Below are 20,415 nucleotides of genomic sequence, written 5' to 3' on the forward strand. Positions count from 1 at the left end.
ATATGATAAGCAAGAGATAATAAGTCTGTCCAGGGATTGAAGGAAGTGAAGAGGTGAGTTTTACCTGGACAGGTAAGTGGGACCCAGTTACTTAAGCCGAATCGAGCCTTCCACAGCTGTGCACTTCAGACGGACATGTTTGTTTTCTTCAGTCTACACCTTCTGAGCTGCTTGTTAATTCTGATTCCACTTCCACCTCCGTTACAAAGGAAAATACAAATAACCTGCAACTTAAATCAATCCTAAGGGATAGGAACGCACATAAATGTATGTGTATGTATATAGAATCTTGCAGAATCTTTTGCCTGGAAATTGTGAACCATGGAAAACGATTATCCCGTATCTCATATGACTTGAAACAAAAGCCTTTTATTATTATTATTACAAAATTGTGTTACTGTGGCAAAGTTCATCACTGTAAATGTTTTCTATCGGTCAGACCTGTACATCCTGCATCTGTTCCTGAGTTCTGCTGCTGAATAGTTGACAGAAAACATTATGATACTCACACAGTAACAGACAGATCAGCCTGAGAGTCTTGACCCTGTTGACCCTGTTGGCCCTGAACAGTACAGGTTAAAGAGACCATTTCATGCCTTATGAGTTTTATCCCTTTCTTTTATTGTTACTTTATTACTTATTTTTTGTGCATGCAGAACAAAGTTACAAGCCCAAAGTCCATGCCAAAGCGAACTGTTCTGTCCTACAAAGAACGTTGATCTTGAAAGTGCCTGAAACGCCTCCTCAGTAGTCTGGCCTTTACTTCTTTAAGTCATCTACATCACACAGCACCTGCAAAATTACAACAAATATACAATGATACTCTAAATGTTTTAAACACAGAAGCACAAAGAATTTGTAAGAAGATCATTGCAGTTAATGGAAATCCAAGACAAAGAACTTTAACTTGATGGAGAGATTGTTGCTTTGGGTAAATACTGAAAAGCTGCTCAGCCAGTAGTTGTGTCAACATTATACTTATATATGTATACATTTTAAGCAGTTACACATTTCTATGTGTGTCGTGGAAAGCTTAGACTTACTTGAGAGGTGGACTGGGATGGGGGTTTGTGAGGTCGTTTGTCAGTTTGCGAATCCTCCATTCCTCTTCTCCACGCTTGTTAACCTTTAAGCCCTGTCTCCTTCTCATTCACTTAAAAGCATGAACATATAGTTAAACGACAAAAAGCCTTGTTGGACAAATGCCAGGAAAGTAAATATTTACTAACATTGACATTTTTCACATATGGCCCATCCCCTTCAGCTGACGTGGACAAAAATGACCTCTCACTGGTGAAACTGAGCCGAACGCTCCACGAGGAAACAGAATCAGTCAGCTGTGTTGGCAGCTTCCAAACACAGTTTGTTTTATAGTCATGGGGGTGTTAGACCTTTTTCTCCAGTCCTCCAGTTCTGTCTCCCTGTTGGGGGCTCTGGTGGTCCTGCTGCTCATCTACCTCATCTCCTCCTCCTCCAACCACAGCTCAAAGGAAGACAGGAAGGAGCCCCCGGGACCCAGACCACTTCCCCTGCTGGGTAACCTGCTGCAGCTGGACCTCAAGAGGCCCTACAACACCTTACTGAAGGTGAGGGAGTGACTCGAATGAAATTACTTTTTTTTACAGCAATTTACTGTGTCATAATACTTAAAACACATTTAAGCAATAACTAAGACTATCGTTCTTAGCTTTCCAAGAAATATGGATCAGTGTTCACCATTTATTTTGGACCCAAAAAAGTGGTGGTTCTGGCTGGATACAAGACAGTGAAGGAAGCACTTGTTAACAATGCAGATGAGTTTGGTGAAAGAGATCCGCTGTTATTAGCACAAGAAACTACCCAAGGCCATGGTAAGAAAAGAAAGACCAGAGCCATTCATTTTAACTTGCAGTCTACATACTGCAGTCTTCAGTCTTCGTATACTTTACAAAACATTTTTAACCTCAGGGGTTTTATGGTCCAATGGGGATTCGTGGAGGGAGATGAGACGTTTTTCTTTGACAAACCTGAGGGACTTTGGGATGGGCAAGAGGGTGTGTGAGGACAAAATCATTGAGGAATGTGGCTACCTCATGGAAGTGCTTAAGAAATTTAAAGGTAAGCATGTTTTCTTTTCTCAAACGTGATTAGATACCTTTGGGATGTTTTTCATGTGTTTTTTGATTGTGTTTTTTTCTCCCCTTTTTGAAGGACAAGCCTTCAATACGACTCAGCCAGTGAACTACGCAGTCTCTAATATTATCTGCTCCATTGTGTACGGCAGCAGATTTGAATATGATGACCCCAGGTTTACATCTATGGTAGACCAAACTAACAAGAGGGTTCAGCTTCTGGGCTCCCCATCGCTACAGGTTCCATTCACCAGCTTCGTCAAACTTTCACTGTGTCGACTTCAACCTTCATGTTATTTTAAACACTGGTGAACACACAGTAGACGCAGTATTTATTTTCTGTGTGTTTGTTTTGCAGATGTACAACCTGTTCCCGTGGATCTACAAATGGGTTGGTGAGAAAACAGAATTTAAAAAGCTCACCGCCTTCATTAAGGAGCAGAACTTGGACCTGTTCAGCCGGCTGAAAGAGACCTTCAACCCACAGATGTGCAGGGGGTTTGTGGACGCCTTTCTGGCCAGGAAGCAAAATCTGGAGGTTTGGAAGCTTATCTGCTATCAAATTAGTATCACTGTTTGTTTATTTATTTATCCTCTATTCAGCCAGTCTGCTCTTCCAGGGAGACCTGGTTAATTTGTTGTTAGTTGGGATTTAAAACATTTTTTTTTTACAGTGATTTGTTAATGTGTTTTGGTCATGATTTCCAAAATGCAAATTAGGCATGACTTTAGTATTAAATTTTAAAACAGTCACAAAGATTGATTTGATTAGATTTTTTCATTGAATTTTTGTGTTTAATATTTACAGTGTATAAATTGTTGAGATGTTGTTGAACATTTAATTATTAAAAATGCTGCACAGACAGCAGGAGACGGATGTGTGCCTGTGAACTTCAACAAAGGAAAAAGAAAAAAATTAAACTAACTTTGCGGCCTTTCAAGAATACGTTTAAATTATAATAAAGTTCAACCCCTGCTGATGCATAAACACGGTGGTCCGATGAAGGTCGTCGTTCTTTTTCACTACCAACAGATTTAATATTTCTCTCGAGCTGTTAACGTCACACTACATCTCTGCCTGCAGGAATCTGGGATGGCTCACAGTCACTTCCACAATGACAACCTCATGGAAACAGTCATGAACCTGTTTGTTGCTGGCACTGATACAACAGCAGCTACACTCAGATGGGCACTTCTGCTTATGGCCAAGTATCCAGAAATACAGAGTAAGGAGCAGTAAACAACTCACATATGTAAACATGCAACACAAGCTATGTGCTCCACCAGCACAAAAGTCAACAAACGTTTGCCTGGGCACCATGCTAACAGTGTCCATAAAAGTAAATGAATGTCATACAGTCACAGAATGATGAGGTTACTCCCATTTCATCTCCCAGACCAGGTCCAGGAGGAGGTGAGCAGGGTGATAGGAAGTCGTCAGGTGCAGCTCGAGGACAGGAAGAACATGCCCTTCACAGACGCCGTCATCCATGAGACTCAGAGACTGGCCAACATCGTCCCCATGGCGGTGCCTCACAGGACGAGCCGAGACGTCACCTTCCAGGGTCACTTCATCAAGAAGGTCAGACTGACATAAACACACCCAATACAGAGGATCCGACTGCACTTGAAGAATGAATTAGTCCAGTAATGGTCTGAGTGGTTTAGACACGGCTGCCCTGAAGCAGGTGGATCCCTCTCCTGTCAACAAAGTTTTTCACTGTGTGTGTTGTCTGCAGGGGACCACAGTGTATCCTCTCCTGACGTCCGTCCTGTATGATGACACTGAGTGGGAGAAGCCACGCAGCTTTCATCCCGCTCACTTCCTGGACAAAGACGGGAAGTTCGTCAAGCGAGACGCCTTCATGCCGTTTTCTGCAGGTTGGTGAACTTGGCCGTCGCTTCTTGTCGTTGACTTACTGACAGATGAGGTGAACATTTTCCTTTTGCTGTGCCTCTCACAGGTCGCAGGATTTGTCTTGGAGAGAGTCTGGCCAAGATGGAGCTCTTCATCTTCTTCACCACCCTCATGCAGCACTTTCTCTTCACTCCTCCACCTGGAGTTTCAGAGGACGACCTGGATCTGACTCCACGTGTGGGCTTCACCCTCAACCCTTCACCTCACAGACTGTGTGCTGTTTCCTGTATGTGAGGAGGAGGAGGGCTTGAAACTGCTGCGTGGCCCAGGGTGGTGGATTCGTCTTCGCTGAAGGCAGCGAAATGGTGCTGAAAATGTCGAACACTTGTGATGTGTGTAAGAAAATATATTTCTTGTATGGACTTTTTTTCATGATTTACTTAGAAAACCAAATAATGACAAAACATTCACTCTTCTGTATGTTCAAATGAATTATAAAGTGTGCTAAAATAATTTTTAAGATGTGCTTAAATTCTAATTAAAGGCATGAATATGTGAGCCCGGGTTACGTTAACTCCAAGCTGTTCTGGTTTTTCTGAGTTGTTTCAGTTGAGTTTGAGCACAGTGTGTTTCACCTTGATAAAATTGATTTGTTGCTTATTTATGTATTTTTTGGAAAATTCACTCCTTGCTGGTGGCATCTGCATACAACCTACAGTCTTCCCACAGACCTGCTGAAAAGTACAGCCCATCTCTTGGCATTTTCATATAGGAGATTAATCAACAGAACTCACTCTATCCCTCTCAAAAATATAACCAATTAAAAATAATTAGCACCAGATCAGCTAACCTTCAAAAAGCAACAGGCACAGTTTTTGGAAGGATAAAGGATGCCCCTTTATGTGTCAGTGGTTGTACTTTTAAGGTCAGATTTGGACAAGCTGTTAACTGATCCTGAGAAATATTATCCAGAGATCCAGAGATCCAGAGAGCACTTTGTTGGAATAACCTGGTGTAGCCAGGACGCCAGGAACCAGCCAACAAAGTGTGTTGACCAGACTCAGTTCAAGGAATGTTTGGAAAAGAACTGCATGTGAAGGACGCTGATAACAGACTTTCAACATCCTCCATATTGAGTACAGCACATATTTAACACATTTAATGATAAACATTTTTTCTTTAGCATTTAAGGAGGTTTTATTATGAAGACATCACTGTGAAATCTGGACTGCTAAGTCACTTTTGTTCTTGGTGTGGTAGGTGTGGTAGACTCCAGGTAGTAGGAGTTAGCCACACCTATTTCCTAATGGCTGGGCAAGGCTATAAAGGCCACCCCCAGTCTGCTGAGTCCTCCTCTCTGCTGCCTGGTGAGCCTGGGTGATCTTTTGTTTGCCACATTTGTTTTGTTTGGTTGTTTTTAGTGCCTTGTTTGAAATGCTATTTTAGTTAGCAGGGTACTCTGTTTATTTAGGTGTGCTGTGTTGTATATTTTGTGATTTATTACTTGCTGTTTTCCCTTAAGATTGGTCTTTTGTTGAACTCATGTGCAGATTTGTCTTTCTTTGTGTATTGTGCTGTAGGGTGTCGCTGCAGGCAGTTTGGTGGTGGGGATTTTCACCTGCGCCCCCTATTAGGGAACGGATGGTAATTTGTGCACACCCTTCACTTTTTGCTTTTCTCCCTTTATGGTTAATTTGCTGTGTGAGTGTGTGTGGGTGTGTAGGGCACGGAGGGCTGGTGTGGTGCCCCACCCCATGTGAAATACTCCTGCTGCGGCCTCTGGCCCCTGCTGCCAATCCCTCAGCATTCTGTTGGTTTGTTTTTGTATATATGTATATTTTAAATGTCATTTTACAGTAAGGTTCTAATTTTTTTTTTTTAGATTTGTTGATTAATAAAATTGTAAATCTTGGGAGGGAAATCCTTGTCTCGTGGCCCTCACTGTATCAGGAGAACCTGCATGTATTCTTTGATGTGGGCTGATTGGGCTGAGGTCAGTGTAATATCTGGGCCCAGTCGCCACTCCTGGTCACATTGTCATCTGCTGAACAGCTTAACCACAAAGCGTGTGGCTTCTCCTGGTTCAGTTAAAGCAAAAGACGTAAGCAGCGTGGGATCATGGGAGCTTTTTGTCTCCACTGTTAAACAACCGGCTTTACAGATGAAACTCTGACGTGACTCAGGCAGAAACTTTAAAGGACGAGAGAAACCTTTTAGTTTCCTTCATGTTACATTCAGTCCAGTTCACAAACTACCTTCCTCACTCTCTGACTCTCCTGGAAGTTACATCGACTGGTGGCCAAAGGATTCACAAACAGGAAGTGAATATGCTGATTGTGAAGCTTTCTCTCACGTGAATTGATAGTCTGGATTTTGCTGGATAGTTTTGCTGATAAATCCAGATGAATTAGTATTCCCGGATCAGTGAGCCACTGACGAACATTTGCTGCTTCCAGGCTTCTTCTAACATCTCAATTAAACCAAATCTAAAAGTGAGGAGGTGGAAACTTCAGAAAGCGTATGAATCTGACAGTGAAACAGCTCAGCTGGTTTTTCTCCTGTGATTGTGCCACATATTACTCACAGGCTGCTGACTTGGCTTTTGCACATCTGGAACAAAAGGTAAAATTTCAGAGATTAGTCATCAAATATGATCATTTTGTACACACTCAGTCCATGTTTGGCAAGCCCCGCTCACATTAATCCTGGTCTCTGTGAGCTCCCAGTCAGACTCAGCTAACACAGCACAAATGTCCTACTGCACAGAGGACAATGTATTTTAAAGGGCAGCACATGCATACATCAGTAATCCTTTAAAAAGGCGTGTAAAGTGTTTTAGAGTCACTAAGATGTCCAAGACAATTTGTAGAGGCCGCCTTGTGGGAAGTTTGGGCACTTCATCTCAAGCTATAAGCTCATCCACATCAGTTCGGCTGGTGATGTGCTCATTTACAGCAGCAGGTGGCAGTAAATACCCTGAACCCGATATCACCACGCTGTGTCAGGAAGCCTGTTGTGCCCTCTAGTGGTGACAGTGAGACATTAGCAGCAGATGTGTGTGAACTGTGGTACCCCACAGAAAATCAAAGAACCACATTTTCAGACTTTACAAGCCCTGATATGAAGTCTTGTCTTTCACCTTCCAGGCTGAACCACAGCTTCCTCTTCTGCTGCTGTATTTTTACACAAATAACTCTTCTCCACTCTTACTCCTCATCTGCTCATCCCAGAACTTCTCCATCCTGCTCCACACTCACAGCACATTTCTTACTTACTGTTGTTGTTACGGTGGCTTCTCAGTCTGACAAGTTTTGGCAGTTCAAGTTCAGGAAATGAAGGAAATGAAGGAAATTAACAGCCGATGTTCTCCGCGTGCTGAAGTCAGTGTTTCATAAAAGAAAAAGTAACAATGAGGAAGTAACACATTTCTCATCACAGGAAGTAGTTCATTTACATGTTAGCTTTTCAGCCACTGAACTGACCGTTAATAGCTGAGAAGGGACAGAAAACGAGACAGAGAAGAACGACAGCTGACGTCTGGATTAAAATGTCTTTAATTCTGATGCTGCTGCTTCAGTTTCCGGGTAAGCGTGACCACATGCAGAAACACCAACATTACAGAACTGCAGCCAAGGCTGAGCTTTGTTTTTAACATGTTGAGTCTCACTGATGGAGTTTAACTAAGTACATTTACTCAGGTACTGTTCTTAAGTACATGTTTGAGGTGCTAACTTGCACATTACTTTGAGTATTTCCATGTTCTGCTACTTCATTCTTGCACTGCACTGCTCATTTGATAACTTTAGTTACTTTACAGATTGCTGTGTCAGAGCCGAGTAGTAAAAGCAGGCAAATAATCAGCTGACCCTCAGTACACAGTACACAGGCTACATGTGAATGTATGTCAAATTTTACCTGTAATTTTGATGCCTAAGTACAGTATTTCACCATGAAATTACTAAAGTAATTAAACTAAAATTTTAAGTGCTCTTAATATCAGAGAATTAAATTCTGTTAGTCAAGTAGACTTCGAATGGGCGACTTGACCAAAGTAATTTTTTTGAGGATGAGACACATTTTCAGACTTAAACTGTATCTTAAACTATTCTCACACTGTCAGTCAGGATTAAAGACATGTTCATATTCCATTTTATTTTCCTCTCTCATCCTATCGACAGCAGTGACTGGACAGTATTACAGCAGCTTTGTTGTTGGAGATGGAGAAGAAGTGACTTTGCCTTGTGACAACAGGAGAGCTGATCTGCACAGATGTGATGAGATTGACTGGCTCTTCATTGATCTTGAAAACAGAGCAACAGTTTTGCTGGTTAAGCGAGGACAGATTGGTGAACAGGCCAAAACCAAATCAGACAGACTGAGTGTCACAAACAGCTGTTCTCTGGTTATAAAGAAGGTCTCAGCTGAGGATGCTGGTCGTTACACCTGCAGACAGTCAGGACATCAAGATGTTAATGTTGATCTGTCTGTGGTCACCAGTGAGTATTTACATCATAAAGTTTTCAGCTCAGACTGTGAAACATTACAATAATTCTGATTACTGTGATGAAGTTCATTTTGCTCTTGTTGTCTTTCTCTCACAATGTCTCCATCTTCACCAGTGACTGAACGTGAGGACGCTGATGAGGTGACATTAAGCTGCTCTGTGGTGACATATGAGCGATGTGGACACACAGTGAAGTGGCTGAATGAGGGTGAAGAAGTGAATGAAGGTGAAGATGACATGAAGACATCAGGGTCTGACTGCTCAGTGACTGTGACACTTCGTTCCTCTTTTGTCAAGCAAAAGTCAAAGTATCGCGAGCAGTTCAGGTGTGAAGTGACTGATGAATACACTGACACAGTGCAGCAGTTCACCTTCAGGCATCAGTCCTCAGGTGAGAAACCAGGTGAGGAGCTGTTCATGGTCACATTACAGATTATACCTGTGTCTTTCCACTTAGTTTTGTTATTTTAGAACCACCTAAAATGACACAAACCATCTTTGAGAAAAATTTATTTGACGTGTTCTTTGATCAGCTAAACGTTCAGCCCAACATCAGCTCTTCTTAGGCAGCCGTTCATCCACATCAGTTCAGCTGGTGATGTGCTCATTTACAGCAGCAGGTGTCAGTAAATACCCTGCACCCGACCACGCCGGGTATGCAGTCTGTTCAGAGTGTCACCCGTCTGTTGTGCCCTCTAGTGGTGACAGTGAGACATTAGCAGCAGATGTGTGTGTGAACTGTGGTACCCCACAGAAAATCAAAGAACCACATTTTCAGACTTTACAAGCCCTGATATGAAGTCTTGTCTTCCACCTTCCAGGCTGAACCACAGCTTCCTCTTCTGCTGCTGTATTTTTACACAAATAACTCTTCTCCACTCTTACTCCTCATCTGCTCATCCCAGAACTTCTCCATCCTGCTCCACACTCACAGCACATTTCTTACTTACTGTTGTTGTTACGGTGGCTTCTCAGTCTGACAAGTTTTGGCAGTTCAAGTTCAGGAAATGAAGGAAATTAACAGTCGATGTGCTCTGCGTGCTGAAGTCAGAGTTTCATAAAAGAAAAAGTCTCAATGAGGAAGTAACACATTTCTCATCACAGGAAGTAGTTCATTTACATGTTAGCTTTTCAGCCACTGAACTAACCGTTAATAGCTGAGAAGGGACAGAAAACGAGACAGAGAAGAACGACAGCTGACGTCTGGATTAAAATGTCTTTAATTCTGATGCTGCTGCTTCAGTTTCTGGGTAAGCGTGACAACATGCAGAAACACCAACATTACAAAACTACAGCCAAGACTGACATGTGAATGTATGTAGAATTTTACCTGTAATTTTGATGCCATGAAATCACTTTAAATTCTTAAGTGCTCTTAATATCAGAGAATTTCATTCTGTTAGTCAAGTACATTTCATGTGGGTAACTTTTACTTTTGCCAAAGTAATATTTTTGAAAGTAAAGGATGAGACACATTTTCAGACTGTATCTTAAACTGTTGTCACACTATCAGTCAGCATTAAAGTCATATTTCAGCTCATTTTTGTCTCTCATCCTATCAACAGCAGTGACTGGACAGCGTAGCCCCCACTTTGTTGTCGGAGATGGAGAAGAAGTGACTTTGCCTTGTGACAACAGGAGAGCTGATCTGCACAGATGTGATGAGATTGACTGGATCTTCGCTGATCATGGAAACAGAGCAGCAGTTTTGCTGGTTGAGCGAGGACAGATTGGTGAACAGGCCAGAACCAAATCAGACAGACTGAGTGTCACAAAGAACTGTTCTCTGGTTATAAAGAAGGTCTCAGCTGAGGATGTTGGTCGTTACACCTGCAGACAGTCAGGACATCAAGATTTTCATGTTGATCTGTCTGTGGTCACCAGTGAGTATTTACATCATAAAGTTTTCAGCTCAGACTGTGAAACATTACAATAATTCTGATTACTGTGATGAAGTTCATTTTGCTCTTGTTGTCTTTCTCTCACAATGTCTCCATCTTCACCAGTGACTGAACGTGAGGACGCTGATGAGGTGACATTAAGCTGCTCTGTGGTGACATATGGACCATGTGGACACACAGTGAAGTGGCTGAATGAGGGTAAAGAAGTGAATGAAGGTGAAGATGACATGAAGACATCAGGGTCTGACTGCTCAGTGACTGTGACACTTCGTTCCTCTTTTGTCAAGCAAAAGTCAAAGTATCGCGAGCAGTTCAGGTGTGAAGTGACTGATCGTGTGACTCAAACAGTGCAGCAGTTCACCTTCAGGCATCAGTCCTCAGGTAAACGAGCTCTTTACAGTCACCTGTGTCTCATGCCTTTTCATTTAGTTCCTGCAGATAGTGAATCATTGCTTTTTTCACTGTTGTTTTGTTATTTTAATGTCCAGATGAGGAAACAACAACAACAACAACATTAACAACAAGAACAAATGAGAATTCAAAAGATCCTGAGCCTGGTGTGTGTTTCAGTGTTTCCCTCAGCTTTTGAAGCTAAAAGCATGAATGTCAGACCCACATTTGGCTGAGATATTCTCTTATGAGTTAATTCTCCAAAACAGAAAATTTGAACAGTTTTAATGTTTTCATTTGTGCTTCAGCTTTGTGGGTGTACATCGTCGCTGCGATGGGTTTTGCTGTACTTGTGATGATCATCGTGCTGGTCATCAGATGTAGGAGACCAAAAGGTGAGAACATTCAGAAATTAAACCTTTAACAACAAGAAGTTTTGAAATGTTGGATTTTAGCTGTGGAAGCTAAAGTGGACTCTGACTTTTGTCTTTTCAGGCAACAAAACACAGCAGGACGACAGCACTGTGAGTTTTCAACAGACTGATCAAATGTGGCTGGTACACTTTTGACTTTACAGAGCGGCGGAGGTGCTGCTGCTAGTTGGTTCTGCTCCGTTAACAGTCATGATATACACAACATGTAATTCCTTCTGTAAAAGTACAAATTCTGTTGTTTATTTATGGAAATGTGAACTGTGATTGTGCAGGGACGGAGCTTAAACCCTGCGGCGCGTCAGCCTGTTCCAGAAAGCAGGCAGGACACGGTGAGATGACCCTCTACAGCCATCAGAGTGGCACACTGTGATGTGTGTTTGCTCTCTAAAATGTACCAGTGACTCTTGAGTTTAATTTTCTGCTACAAGAGAGAAAAAAAGGGGAAGGATGGTGATGCAGCTGGATTACAACAGAGCAGAACAGAAGGAGGCAGGAAGTCCTCAGTGGGAGGATGTGCAGAGAGCCTGCATGAGTCAAAACCAGGGCTACAGAAAGGGAGAATATAGAAGTGTTATGAGTGAGTGAGTATGCTGTAAGTCCACTGATTACTGAACAGTCACTGGGTCATCTTGTCTGTGTAGGCTGATCCTGAAGATGGTGTTTCCTATGCCTCCATCACCTACACCAAGAAGACCAGCAAGGCGCAGGTAAGCCGTCTGACTGGTTGTACTGGTGATGCTATACCAAATGTTGCGTAAAGAGTCACAATTCTACCCTGAAAGCCAATTTATTTTTTTGGTCTATACCAACCCCAAATGTAAAATGTTGGGACATTGAGTCAAACAAATAAAATCAGAATGCAGTCATTTGCGTAACGACTGAGCCTTTCATACACATTAATAATTCTTTCACCTGTTTAACTGAGGAATGTGGAAAACGGGTGTTTTTTGAGCAATCCACAACTTCCCGTGTTGCTGAAGCCAGAATAAACACATGCGTACAAAAATCAGTGAAGACCACCCACAGAAACACGTCAGCTGTAATCACGTACTGGAAACAGAATCAGCTTTATTGACAGTATATATATTTTTACACACACACACTGAATTCGTCTTCTGCATTTGACCCATCCTTAGTTGAACACACACATGCAACACCCAGCAAATTACATGCAGTGAAACACACACAGGAGCAGTGGGCCTGGGGAGCATATTGGGGGGTTAAGTGCCTTGCTCAAGAGCACATCAGCCGGCTAATGGAGGGGGGAAGCATTTTTCACATTAATCACTCCATCCATCCATCTTCTTCCGCTTCATCCGGGACCGGGTCGCGGGGGCAGCAGCTTGAGCAGGGATGCCCAGACTTCCCTCTCCCCAGACCCCAAGGCGTTCCCAGGCCAGCCGAGTGACATAGTCCCTCCAGCGTGTCCTGGGTCTTCCTCGGGGCCTCCTCCAGGTGGGGCATGCCCGGAAGAGGCGTCCAGGGGGCATCCGAAACAAATGCCCGAGCCACCTCAACTGGCTCCTCTTGATGTGGAGGAGCAGCGGCTCTACTCCGAGCTCCTCCCGGGTGACAGAGCTCCTCAACCTATCCCTAAGGGGGCTTCCTGCCACCCTGTGAAGACAGCTCATTTCAGCTGCTTGTATCCGAGATCTCGTCCTTTCGGTCATGACCCAAAGTTCATGAAGCTGTTAGAGCAGAGGGTAGGAACGTAGATTGACTTAATCTCTCCACCACACCCAAATTTTTCCTGCCCGTCCGGTGGGGGAATCGAACCAGTGACCCTCCGATCACAAGCCGCTTCTCCAACCTCTGGGCCACGACTGCCCCCAAAAAGAAAAGAGAGGTTAATGTGGTGGAGGAACCTGTTTGGTCTACTGCCTCCAGCTGGACTTTCAGTGGACAGAAACCCTTCAGTTTGCAGCAAAACTTTAACTGTGAAACATTTGCAGGAACACTTTGAGGGAAAACTGTCTGTTTCTTGACTTAACCCAAAGAGATTTGTCGATTAACTGGACAAAACCAGGTCCTCGTGTATGTCAGGTTATGTTGTGTCATGTGTATTTAATGTACTACGTGGGCTGTTTCCGTCTTCCCAGGTTCAGGTTAAAAACGATTATGATGAAGGTGATATGGTGACCTACAGCACTGTGAAAGCTTCCTCACCGTCTGCTGGGGCCTCTGATGATTCCAGCAACCTCTACGCCTCCATCAACAAACCAAACCAATAAGAGACCACAGGTCCACAACACAAACAACGTTCCCCTCTTGCTTCACCATGTTTACAACTGGAGGACTCTCTGCTCCTATTGGCTAACGTCTCAGTACACGTCATTTCAGAGGAAGTACAAAAATAAACTCTGATATGCTTGCTTTTCTGTCAGGACTTCAAGACTTATTGATGCTATTCATCAGGCTGATATCATGTAGTCTGATCCTGGCAAAGCTCATTTTTTGACTTAAAATGACTGGACGAGCTTTGTCGTCATGGTTACAGTTATATGTGGTTGGGACGAGAGGGACGATCGCAGTCATGCTTTCAATAAAAGAGGAAGGAAGCCGCTGACTGCTTGAAAAGTGACTACTTCTTGGTCATAAATATTCTTCTGATCATTTCCAGGAAGTCCTGTTGTATAAATATTCTTTGCCCGGAAGGGGGCATATTAAGTTAACTAGTTACAGTGATAACCCAACATGTCACATCTGGTTGCTGTGCTTAATTAAAACATACACTAAACAGACAAAAGTATCCAGACACCTCTCTTCATGGGTCTGTTTCTCATGGTTTGTTCTCGGCCCCTGACTTCCAGTGAAGGGAAATCTTAATGCTTCAGCATACCAAGACATTTTGGACAATGCTATGCTTCCAACTTTGTGGCAACAGTTTGTTGAAGGCCCTTTTCTATTCCAGCATGACTGTGCCCCAGTGCACAAAGCAAAGCTCCATAAAGACATGGTTGGATGAGTTTGGTGTGGAAGAACTTGACTGGCCCACACAGAGCCCTGACCTCAACCCCATCCAACACCTTTGGGATGAACTGGAACGGAGATTGTGAGCCAGGCCTTTTGGTCCAACATCAGTGTGTGACCTCACAAATGCTCTACTGCATGAATGGGCACAAATTCCCACAGAAACACTCCAACATGTTGTGGAAAGCCTTCACAGAAGAGTGGAAGCTGTTAGAGCTGCAAAGCTGTCTGTGTGTTTACAATGAGACGTCATTAAAGTCCCTGTTGGTGTGATGGATGGGTGTCCCAATACTTTTGTCTATATCATGTATGTAGGAATTGTATGTGGCACATTTTGCTTGATGAATTTGATTGTGCTCGCTGCTTTTTTGTGTTTTTAATACAAATGTATTTGTATTTCTTTTTATTGTTGAGTGCATCAACTGTAATTTTTTGGTTTTTAACATTCATAGCTGCTTTTCATTTTTCTTTTCTTTCTGTGAAGTAAAAACAGAGGAAGTAAAATATGATATGTCTTATTTGGGACTACAAAAATTGTGTCACCTTTGAGAGTCGTATTAAACAGCTGAATGAATGGAAACCAGTAATGGAAAAGGGTTGTAATTCAGTTTCTTCTGTTGTGAACGTTACCTGCAGAAGCTTCATTAGGTCAATGTAAGCTTCATTCCAATTTGTGACATCCCACATCACTCTGATGCTGCTGCCGTGAGTCGACAGACAAATTCAAACTTTTTGGAAGACAAGATTTTGAAGACTTTTCGAGACTGAAGCTTATTCATCGCTGAGCTTCCACACTTCAACTCCCCCAGACTTGAAATAAGCATTACGCCTTCGCTTCACACACACTCACAAAAAAATCCCACTTTATTTCCCCGAAACAAAATCAGCAAATTGCACAATGTTGAGTAAGCAACACAATTCTGTATTTAAAGAGTGATCAGACACCAAGATCAGACACTGACAGCAGAATGTCTGCTAGCAGATGGATCGAAATGTCTCTGACGCTGCTGCTTCATTTAGCTGGTAAGACTGTGCTTTAAAATGTCATGTATTTGGTTTTATTAACACCGTGAACACATCAAGGCCAGCAACTTTTTAAAAAAACTTTATTAACAACATTCTTGTCTCATTCCTCTGCAGCAGTAGCAGCAGAGTATTCCTACGTCACCGTCAGAGATGGAGGCGAAGTCACTTTTCCTTGTGAAAATCTAATGCAGGATCAGGATGAATGTGACAGCACAACATGGGTCTTCAGTGGTTTAAGACAAAACACAGCAGCAGAAGAGCTGGTTAAACTCGGACAGATTGGTGAACAGGCCAGAACCAAATCAGACAGACTGAGTGTCACAAAGAACTGTTCTCTGGTTATAAAGAAGGTCTCAGCTGAGGATGCTGGTCGTTACACCTGCAGACAGTACAAATCAGGACATCAACAAGGTCCAGACTCTCAGGTTCATCTGTCTGTGGTCACCAGTGAGTATTTACATCATAAAGTTTTCAGCTCAGACTGTGAAACATTACAATAATTCTGATTACTGTGATGAAGTTAATTTCTTAATTTCTATCTCTTGTTGTCTTTCTCTCACAATGTCTCCATCTTCACCAGTGACTGAACGTGAGGACGCTGATGAGGTGACATTAAGCTGCTCTGTGGTGACATGTTCACACACGATCGAGTGGCTGCGTGTGCTTCACGGCGCTCAGCAGACGCACAGCCAAGATGTGAAGACGTCACAGTTTCACTGCTCAGCCACTGTGACGTTTCTGCAGCTCGAGCTCAAGTCCAACTATCGCGAGTCGTTCAAGTGTAAACTGAAAAACGTTCACAGTGGAGAAGTTCAGCTGTTTGCCTTCAGCAGCCAGTCTTCAGGTGAGAAACCAGGTGAATATAATGAGCAGGTTAAAATCACTTCATCCTGATATGCAAACACATTAAGCATTAAATTAATCATTCTCTGTGTTAACACATGCAGTAAACAAGCGACATCTTCTCATCATCTCAACACTGTGTTGTTCGTTTTGTGCCTTCATTTGTCCAGCTGGTGACCCGACAAAAACACCAGCAGCAGAATCCACGACAAAAGCATCTCAGACAGTGAAATCAACGGAACACGAAGGTCAGAACGCAGCTCAGTTACTGCAGATTTTACAAACAGGAGAAAAGCATTTTCCACCCCCAACAACAGCAGTATCATCACACAGGAGAGAAATCATTGTTTCCTTCATATGTGATTTATGTGCTTCTATTGTGAAACAGTGTAGTGAATGGCTGATTTATGCACCCGACCAAAAAAATGTGCAAAATGTGAATGCATGCTTAGAACATACATGACACATGAAATAACACCTTTAGATGTCAGTACATCTTAAATATTTTTTAGAGAGAAAAAAATGTGTTCCTGATCGTTTCTTCTAAAGCCAAAACTTTCTTATCTGACGTTATTGTTGTGTTCCACAGCTCGTACAGATTGTTCTGTTCTGGACTACATGATGTTGGTTCTGCGTGTGGCTGAACTCCTCCTCATTACTCTGATTGCTGTTCTTCTCATCAGAGCTGCAGGTGAGAACATTCAGACCAACATTTGTTCAGACTGACCAACACAAACTGGAAGTTTGGAGCTGAAATGTTCCTCTGTGCTTTATTTTCCAGGGAAGCAGAGACCACCTGATGACAACACTGTGAGTTGAACAGAAACACTGAAGTGAAGCCGTGTGTAAAATTCAAAATGTGTATCAATGATCAGGGACTGTGAGTCAGTGTAGATGATGAGAAGCTGCTGCTGCTAACTGTTCATGTTACTGTAATGCAGGACTGTGAACGTCTCACCGTTTGTGTCTGTGCAGGTTTCACACTCAGTCAGAAGGCGGACGGCGAGGCGTTCAGGTGCAGCAGCCGGTCAGGTAAAGGTCAGCTCAGACAGGAGGTGGTGGTGCGTTCAGGTGCTGTCAGATTATTTCTTGTGTCCTGGTGTTTAATGTGGCTCAGTGGTGTGAAAGTGGTCAGTTAAAGTGTGTCAGAGTGAGAGTTTGTTTGTGTTGTGTTTCACAGGTGAATAATGATGAAGATGAAGATGAAGGTGTGGTGAAATATGAAAACTTTGGAGAAACTTCTGCCTCTGTCAGCCTCCACTGATCAACAACTTCCACATCGACATGAAGTCATGAGAGAAAAGACTCCACTGCAGTTAAATAACATCACATTTACACGAGCAGTCGAAGCTTTTAGACAACAAAAACCTGATGAGATCATTTTCAGTTTGGGACGACTGCTTGTTTTTATTTCATTCATCAATGTGAGAAATGTTTGTGCGTTTTGTGTGCTGAGACATTTTAGTGTGACTTTGGACAACAGCACTGATTTCATCTCATATCTGGAAGTCCACTGTGAGTTTTCTAAAACGTCTTCTCCTCCATCAGCTGTGAAAATCTTTATTTTCTGCAGTCACTTCAGAACTCAGCAGGTGGATTTCAGCTTCCTGGAACAGAAAAGATCATTTAACTCTTGTTGTTTTAGGATTTCCTGGTTGCTGCTGAAGCTTGAGCTCAGTTTCATGTGTGTGTGTGTGTGTGTGTGTGTGTGTGTGTGTGCAGATGAGCTCATTTGAATTCACTTTGACTCAGCGTTGTTGCTAACATATTTGTTGTGATGTGTGTGTGTTTGGCTTGAATGTGTTTTCAGTCTTCATGGAGTCAGTAACAGTCTTCTTCATCATATCCTCACAATATAATCTGCAAATAAAGAAATGCTGACCACTTCATTCTACACTGTGTGTTGTGATGCCTTCATGTTCTCACGGTGTCATAAAGGAAAAAGAAGTTTTGTTGTCACAGCCGTGTGTGCTCCTTTGGACTGTGTGTCCCTCCTGTCCTCCTGTCTTCTATACCAGGTGTTCCACGTTGTAATTACTTAATGAGGTCCACCTGGCCTGGGAGGGAAGTGTTTATAAATGCACCTTCGCCAGCGTCTGAAGGAGAGGCTTCTGGGGTCCATCATGAAGCAGGTTCAACAACCTCTGAGTATGAATGTTAACTCTGAGTTGACAAACCCTGGGATGAAAATCTGTGAGTTTCCTGTTTCAACACAGCTGATTAGCATTAGTTCTGTCGACTCTGAGTATGTTGACTCAAGCGCGTGCACCACGACTATAAAAAAGCCCTCATCAATGGAGCCCCGATTCCCTGATTCACCACGGAGGCCAGAGGGGAAAGAAAGCGCTGGACATATTTTTCACCTCTGGAGCTGGAAATCTTGATGGAGGCTTACGGTGAATATGAGCATTTATTCCGGAAAAAAAGTAACACGACAGCAGCGGCAAAAGAAAGAGAAAGTGCACGAGGGGAAAAATCACTGCTCGAGTCAATGTGTAAGTTCTGTGTTTAATCACTCATAAAATATTGTATGTAAAAAATGGTGTTGACCCTCTGCTCATGTAGGTGCAACCCAGGGGGTGAAAAACAGACTTGGAGGCAGTTGAAAATGAAATATAAAAATCTAATTCAGTCAGGTGAGGCGGAAACATAACATGCCTGGTTGTATCTCACTTTGCTAACGTTTGACATGTCAAACTATTTAAATGTAATTAAATGATTTAAAACTGTACAACTCTTTCATCCCTGCATGATGTTTCCACACATTCTGTTCTCTGTAAAGTTTCATTAATTAATGTGGTGAAGATAACATTTGACTCCTGCCTGGCCAACAGAAAGAGGGCAGAGGCCCCTAAAACGGGTGGAGGACCTGCACCACCACCTCTAACAGAGGCAGAGGAGATGGCCCTTAGCCAAACTACTGGAAGGCCAGTGGCTGAGGGAATCCCAGGGGGCAGCTCATCTGAGCCAGTCACCCCCAGGACACAAGTGTCTTCATAACATGTAAGAAGTCCACACCTCTATAACGTTTTTTATGAAGCCTCTTTTAGAGACAGGATGTTTGTTCTTGAATCCAGTAGACTCTGAGGGACGTCTCCACCTGTTGGAGCCTCATGTAGCCCAACTCCAGCCTGTTGTATGGAACTCAACACACCAAAACTCATAACCAATAGTGGTATAAAGTTCACTGAATAAAATGGTTGTCTTCAAAGGATAATGAAGATGAAGACACTGTGTCTGCTGTCACAGAAAGGCCTACAGAGGTATCATGTTAGATCAGCTTTACATGTACATGTGACATTCTTGTATGGATTTATATTGACATGGAAGCTGACATTGTTATTCTTTTTTAACAGAGCGTAACTGGACAGCATGAAGAGGGTCCATCAAACTCTGCAGCACCAATGGACACAGTGAGAGTTTCAGTAAACAACACAGTTTAATTCTGTACAATTGTACATGTAGAACAATATGACTTAATGTCATTCTTATGGATTTCCAGTTACCAGTTATACAGAATCCATCTCCTTAAACTGACTGAAAAAACAGATCAGGAAATGGTGCACTTGGACCGCCAGATCCAAAAGGCAGATCTGGAAATCGAGATACTTAAATACAAGTTAGAGGTGGGTGTGCAGTCACAGGTAAATTTAATTTGTCATTGGAACAAGATAAGATTACATGAACTTTATTTATTGATCCCGCAGTGGGGAAATTCACTTCTTGTGGCAGCTCTATACAAAACCATCCTGGCTTCTGGGAGGTGGATGGGGTCCTCCTCGTGGTCTTCTGTTTGTAGGGCAGGGTGTCGCTCTCCTCTAATAGTTGCAATATTATGGAGAACAACACAAGCCACAGTTATGTCACAGGCTCCCTCAGGAGTTACTGAGATGATGTAAGCACTGGGAACAGGCTTTCAGCAGGCCTACAGTCATCTCTAGCCTGGCTCTGGTCCAGCAGTGTGCCACATTGAAGTGCTGCTGGGGGCCTGGTTGAGGGTCTGGGTAAGGGGTTATGAGTGTGGGTTGGCAGGGGTAACTCCTGTCACCCAGAAGGAAGCCTTCAATCTCTCCTGCAAGTAAAGTCACATTTATTTAGTCCAGATATTTTTCACAGACTAATTAGACAAAGATCTTCACAGTGACAAACAGCCACCAGTGCAATGTTTCAGACCACTTACCACAGTCCAGTCTGTTGCTCAGAGTAGACCCTCGATATATGCAGGAGTCCTGCTCAGACCCAGGCCACTTGGCTTCCACAAGTGTGATGATTTCAGCTTCTTTTCACATCATAAACCTGGGTACAAAATACACAACAAAAGAAACGCGTTAAGCTAACTCAAACAGTATCAAATGACAATAATAATAATAATAATTGA

At 42.8% G+C, this 20,415-nt stretch overlaps 3 protein-coding genes and 1 long non-coding RNA gene across 16 annotated transcripts in view; all 4 read left to right on the forward strand.

The window, feature by feature from the left end:
• Positions 1–1,376: 1,376 nt before the first annotated feature.
• LOC124050373 (cytochrome P450 2K1-like) lies at positions 1,377–4,263 on the forward strand. The gene is made up of 9 exons (XM_046372849.1): positions 1,377–1,586; positions 1,688–1,901; positions 1,948–2,097; positions 2,191–2,351; positions 2,470–2,649; positions 3,196–3,337; positions 3,509–3,693; positions 3,851–3,992; positions 4,076–4,263. Exons 1-9 carry the CDS (start codon positions 1,377–1,379, stop codon positions 4,261–4,263), a joined length of 1,572 nt encoding a protein of 523 aa, XP_046228805.1.
• A 3,152-nt stretch (positions 4,264–7,415) lies between these two features.
• LOC124050319 overlaps positions 7,416–20,415 on the forward strand; it is a 242,614-nt gene continuing 229,614 nt past the window's right edge. For 5 of the 13 annotated variants that reach the window (XM_046372716.1, XM_046372725.1, XM_046372726.1 and 2 more), the window contains exons 1-6: positions 7,416–7,553; positions 8,148–8,465; positions 8,589–8,876; positions 10,039–10,356; positions 10,480–10,755; positions 16,039–16,050. In XM_046372716.1, coding sequence (XP_046228672.1) covers positions 7,517–7,553; positions 8,148–8,465; positions 8,589–8,876; positions 10,039–10,356; positions 10,480–10,755; positions 16,039–16,050 — 1,249 coding nt within the window. In that variant the 5' untranslated portion in view covers positions 7,416–7,516. Of the gene's footprint in view, positions 7,554–8,147; positions 8,466–8,588; positions 8,877–10,038; positions 10,357–10,479; positions 10,756–10,862; positions 10,932–11,072; positions 11,160–11,259; positions 11,289–11,470; positions 11,528–11,839; positions 11,906–13,297; positions 14,146–16,038; positions 16,051–20,415 lie in introns of those variants that run through there. The other 8 variants (XM_046372722.1, XM_046372724.1, XM_046372729.1 and 5 more) reach the window with 7 other exon arrangements.
• On the forward strand, positions 14,257–17,914 carry LOC124050350. The gene is made up of 7 exons (XM_046372815.1): positions 14,257–15,641; positions 15,775–16,038; positions 16,208–16,285; positions 16,627–16,728; positions 16,819–16,847; positions 17,013–17,108; positions 17,218–17,914. Exons 1-7 carry the CDS (start codon positions 15,380–15,382, stop codon positions 17,299–17,301), a joined length of 915 nt encoding a protein of 304 aa, XP_046228771.1. The 5' UTR covers positions 14,257–15,379; the 3' UTR covers positions 17,302–17,914.
• Positions 18,942–19,664, forward strand: LOC124050378. Its single transcript, XR_006841600.1, has 3 exons — positions 18,942–19,300; positions 19,394–19,450; positions 19,540–19,664. It is a non-coding gene; the product is annotated as an uncharacterized LOC124050378 (long non-coding RNA).

The sequence above is a fragment of the Scatophagus argus genome, chromosome 19 (genome assembly GCF_020382885.2).
Source record: "Scatophagus argus isolate fScaArg1 chromosome 19, fScaArg1.pri, whole genome shotgun sequence".
In the NCBI taxonomy this organism is placed as follows: Eukaryota; Metazoa; Chordata; class Actinopteri; family Scatophagidae; genus Scatophagus; species Scatophagus argus.

Coding starts and splice junctions, on each gene's coding strand:
- LOC124050373 (XM_046372849.1), top strand. CDS start 1,377: ATGGGGGTGTTAGACCTTTTTCTCCAGTCCTCCAGTTCTGTCTCCCTG. Junction 1,587..1,687: donor CCTACAACACCTTACTGAAG/GTGAGGGAGTGA, acceptor TATCGTTCTTAG/CTTTCCAAGAAATATGGATC. Junction 3,694..3,850: donor AGGGTCACTTCATCAAGAAG/GTCAGACTGACA, acceptor TGTTGTCTGCAG/GGGACCACAGTGTATCCTCT.
- LOC124050350 (XM_046372815.1), top strand. CDS start 15,380: ATGCAGGATCAGGATGAATGTGACAGCACAACATGGGTCTTCAGTGGT. Junction 16,729..16,818: donor TCTTCTCATCAGAGCTGCAG/GTGAGAACATTC, acceptor TTTATTTTCCAG/GGAAGCAGAGACCACCTGAT. Junction 17,109..17,217: donor GGAGGTGGTGGTGCGTTCAG/GTGCTGTCAGAT, acceptor TGTGTTTCACAG/GTGAATAATGATGAAGATGA.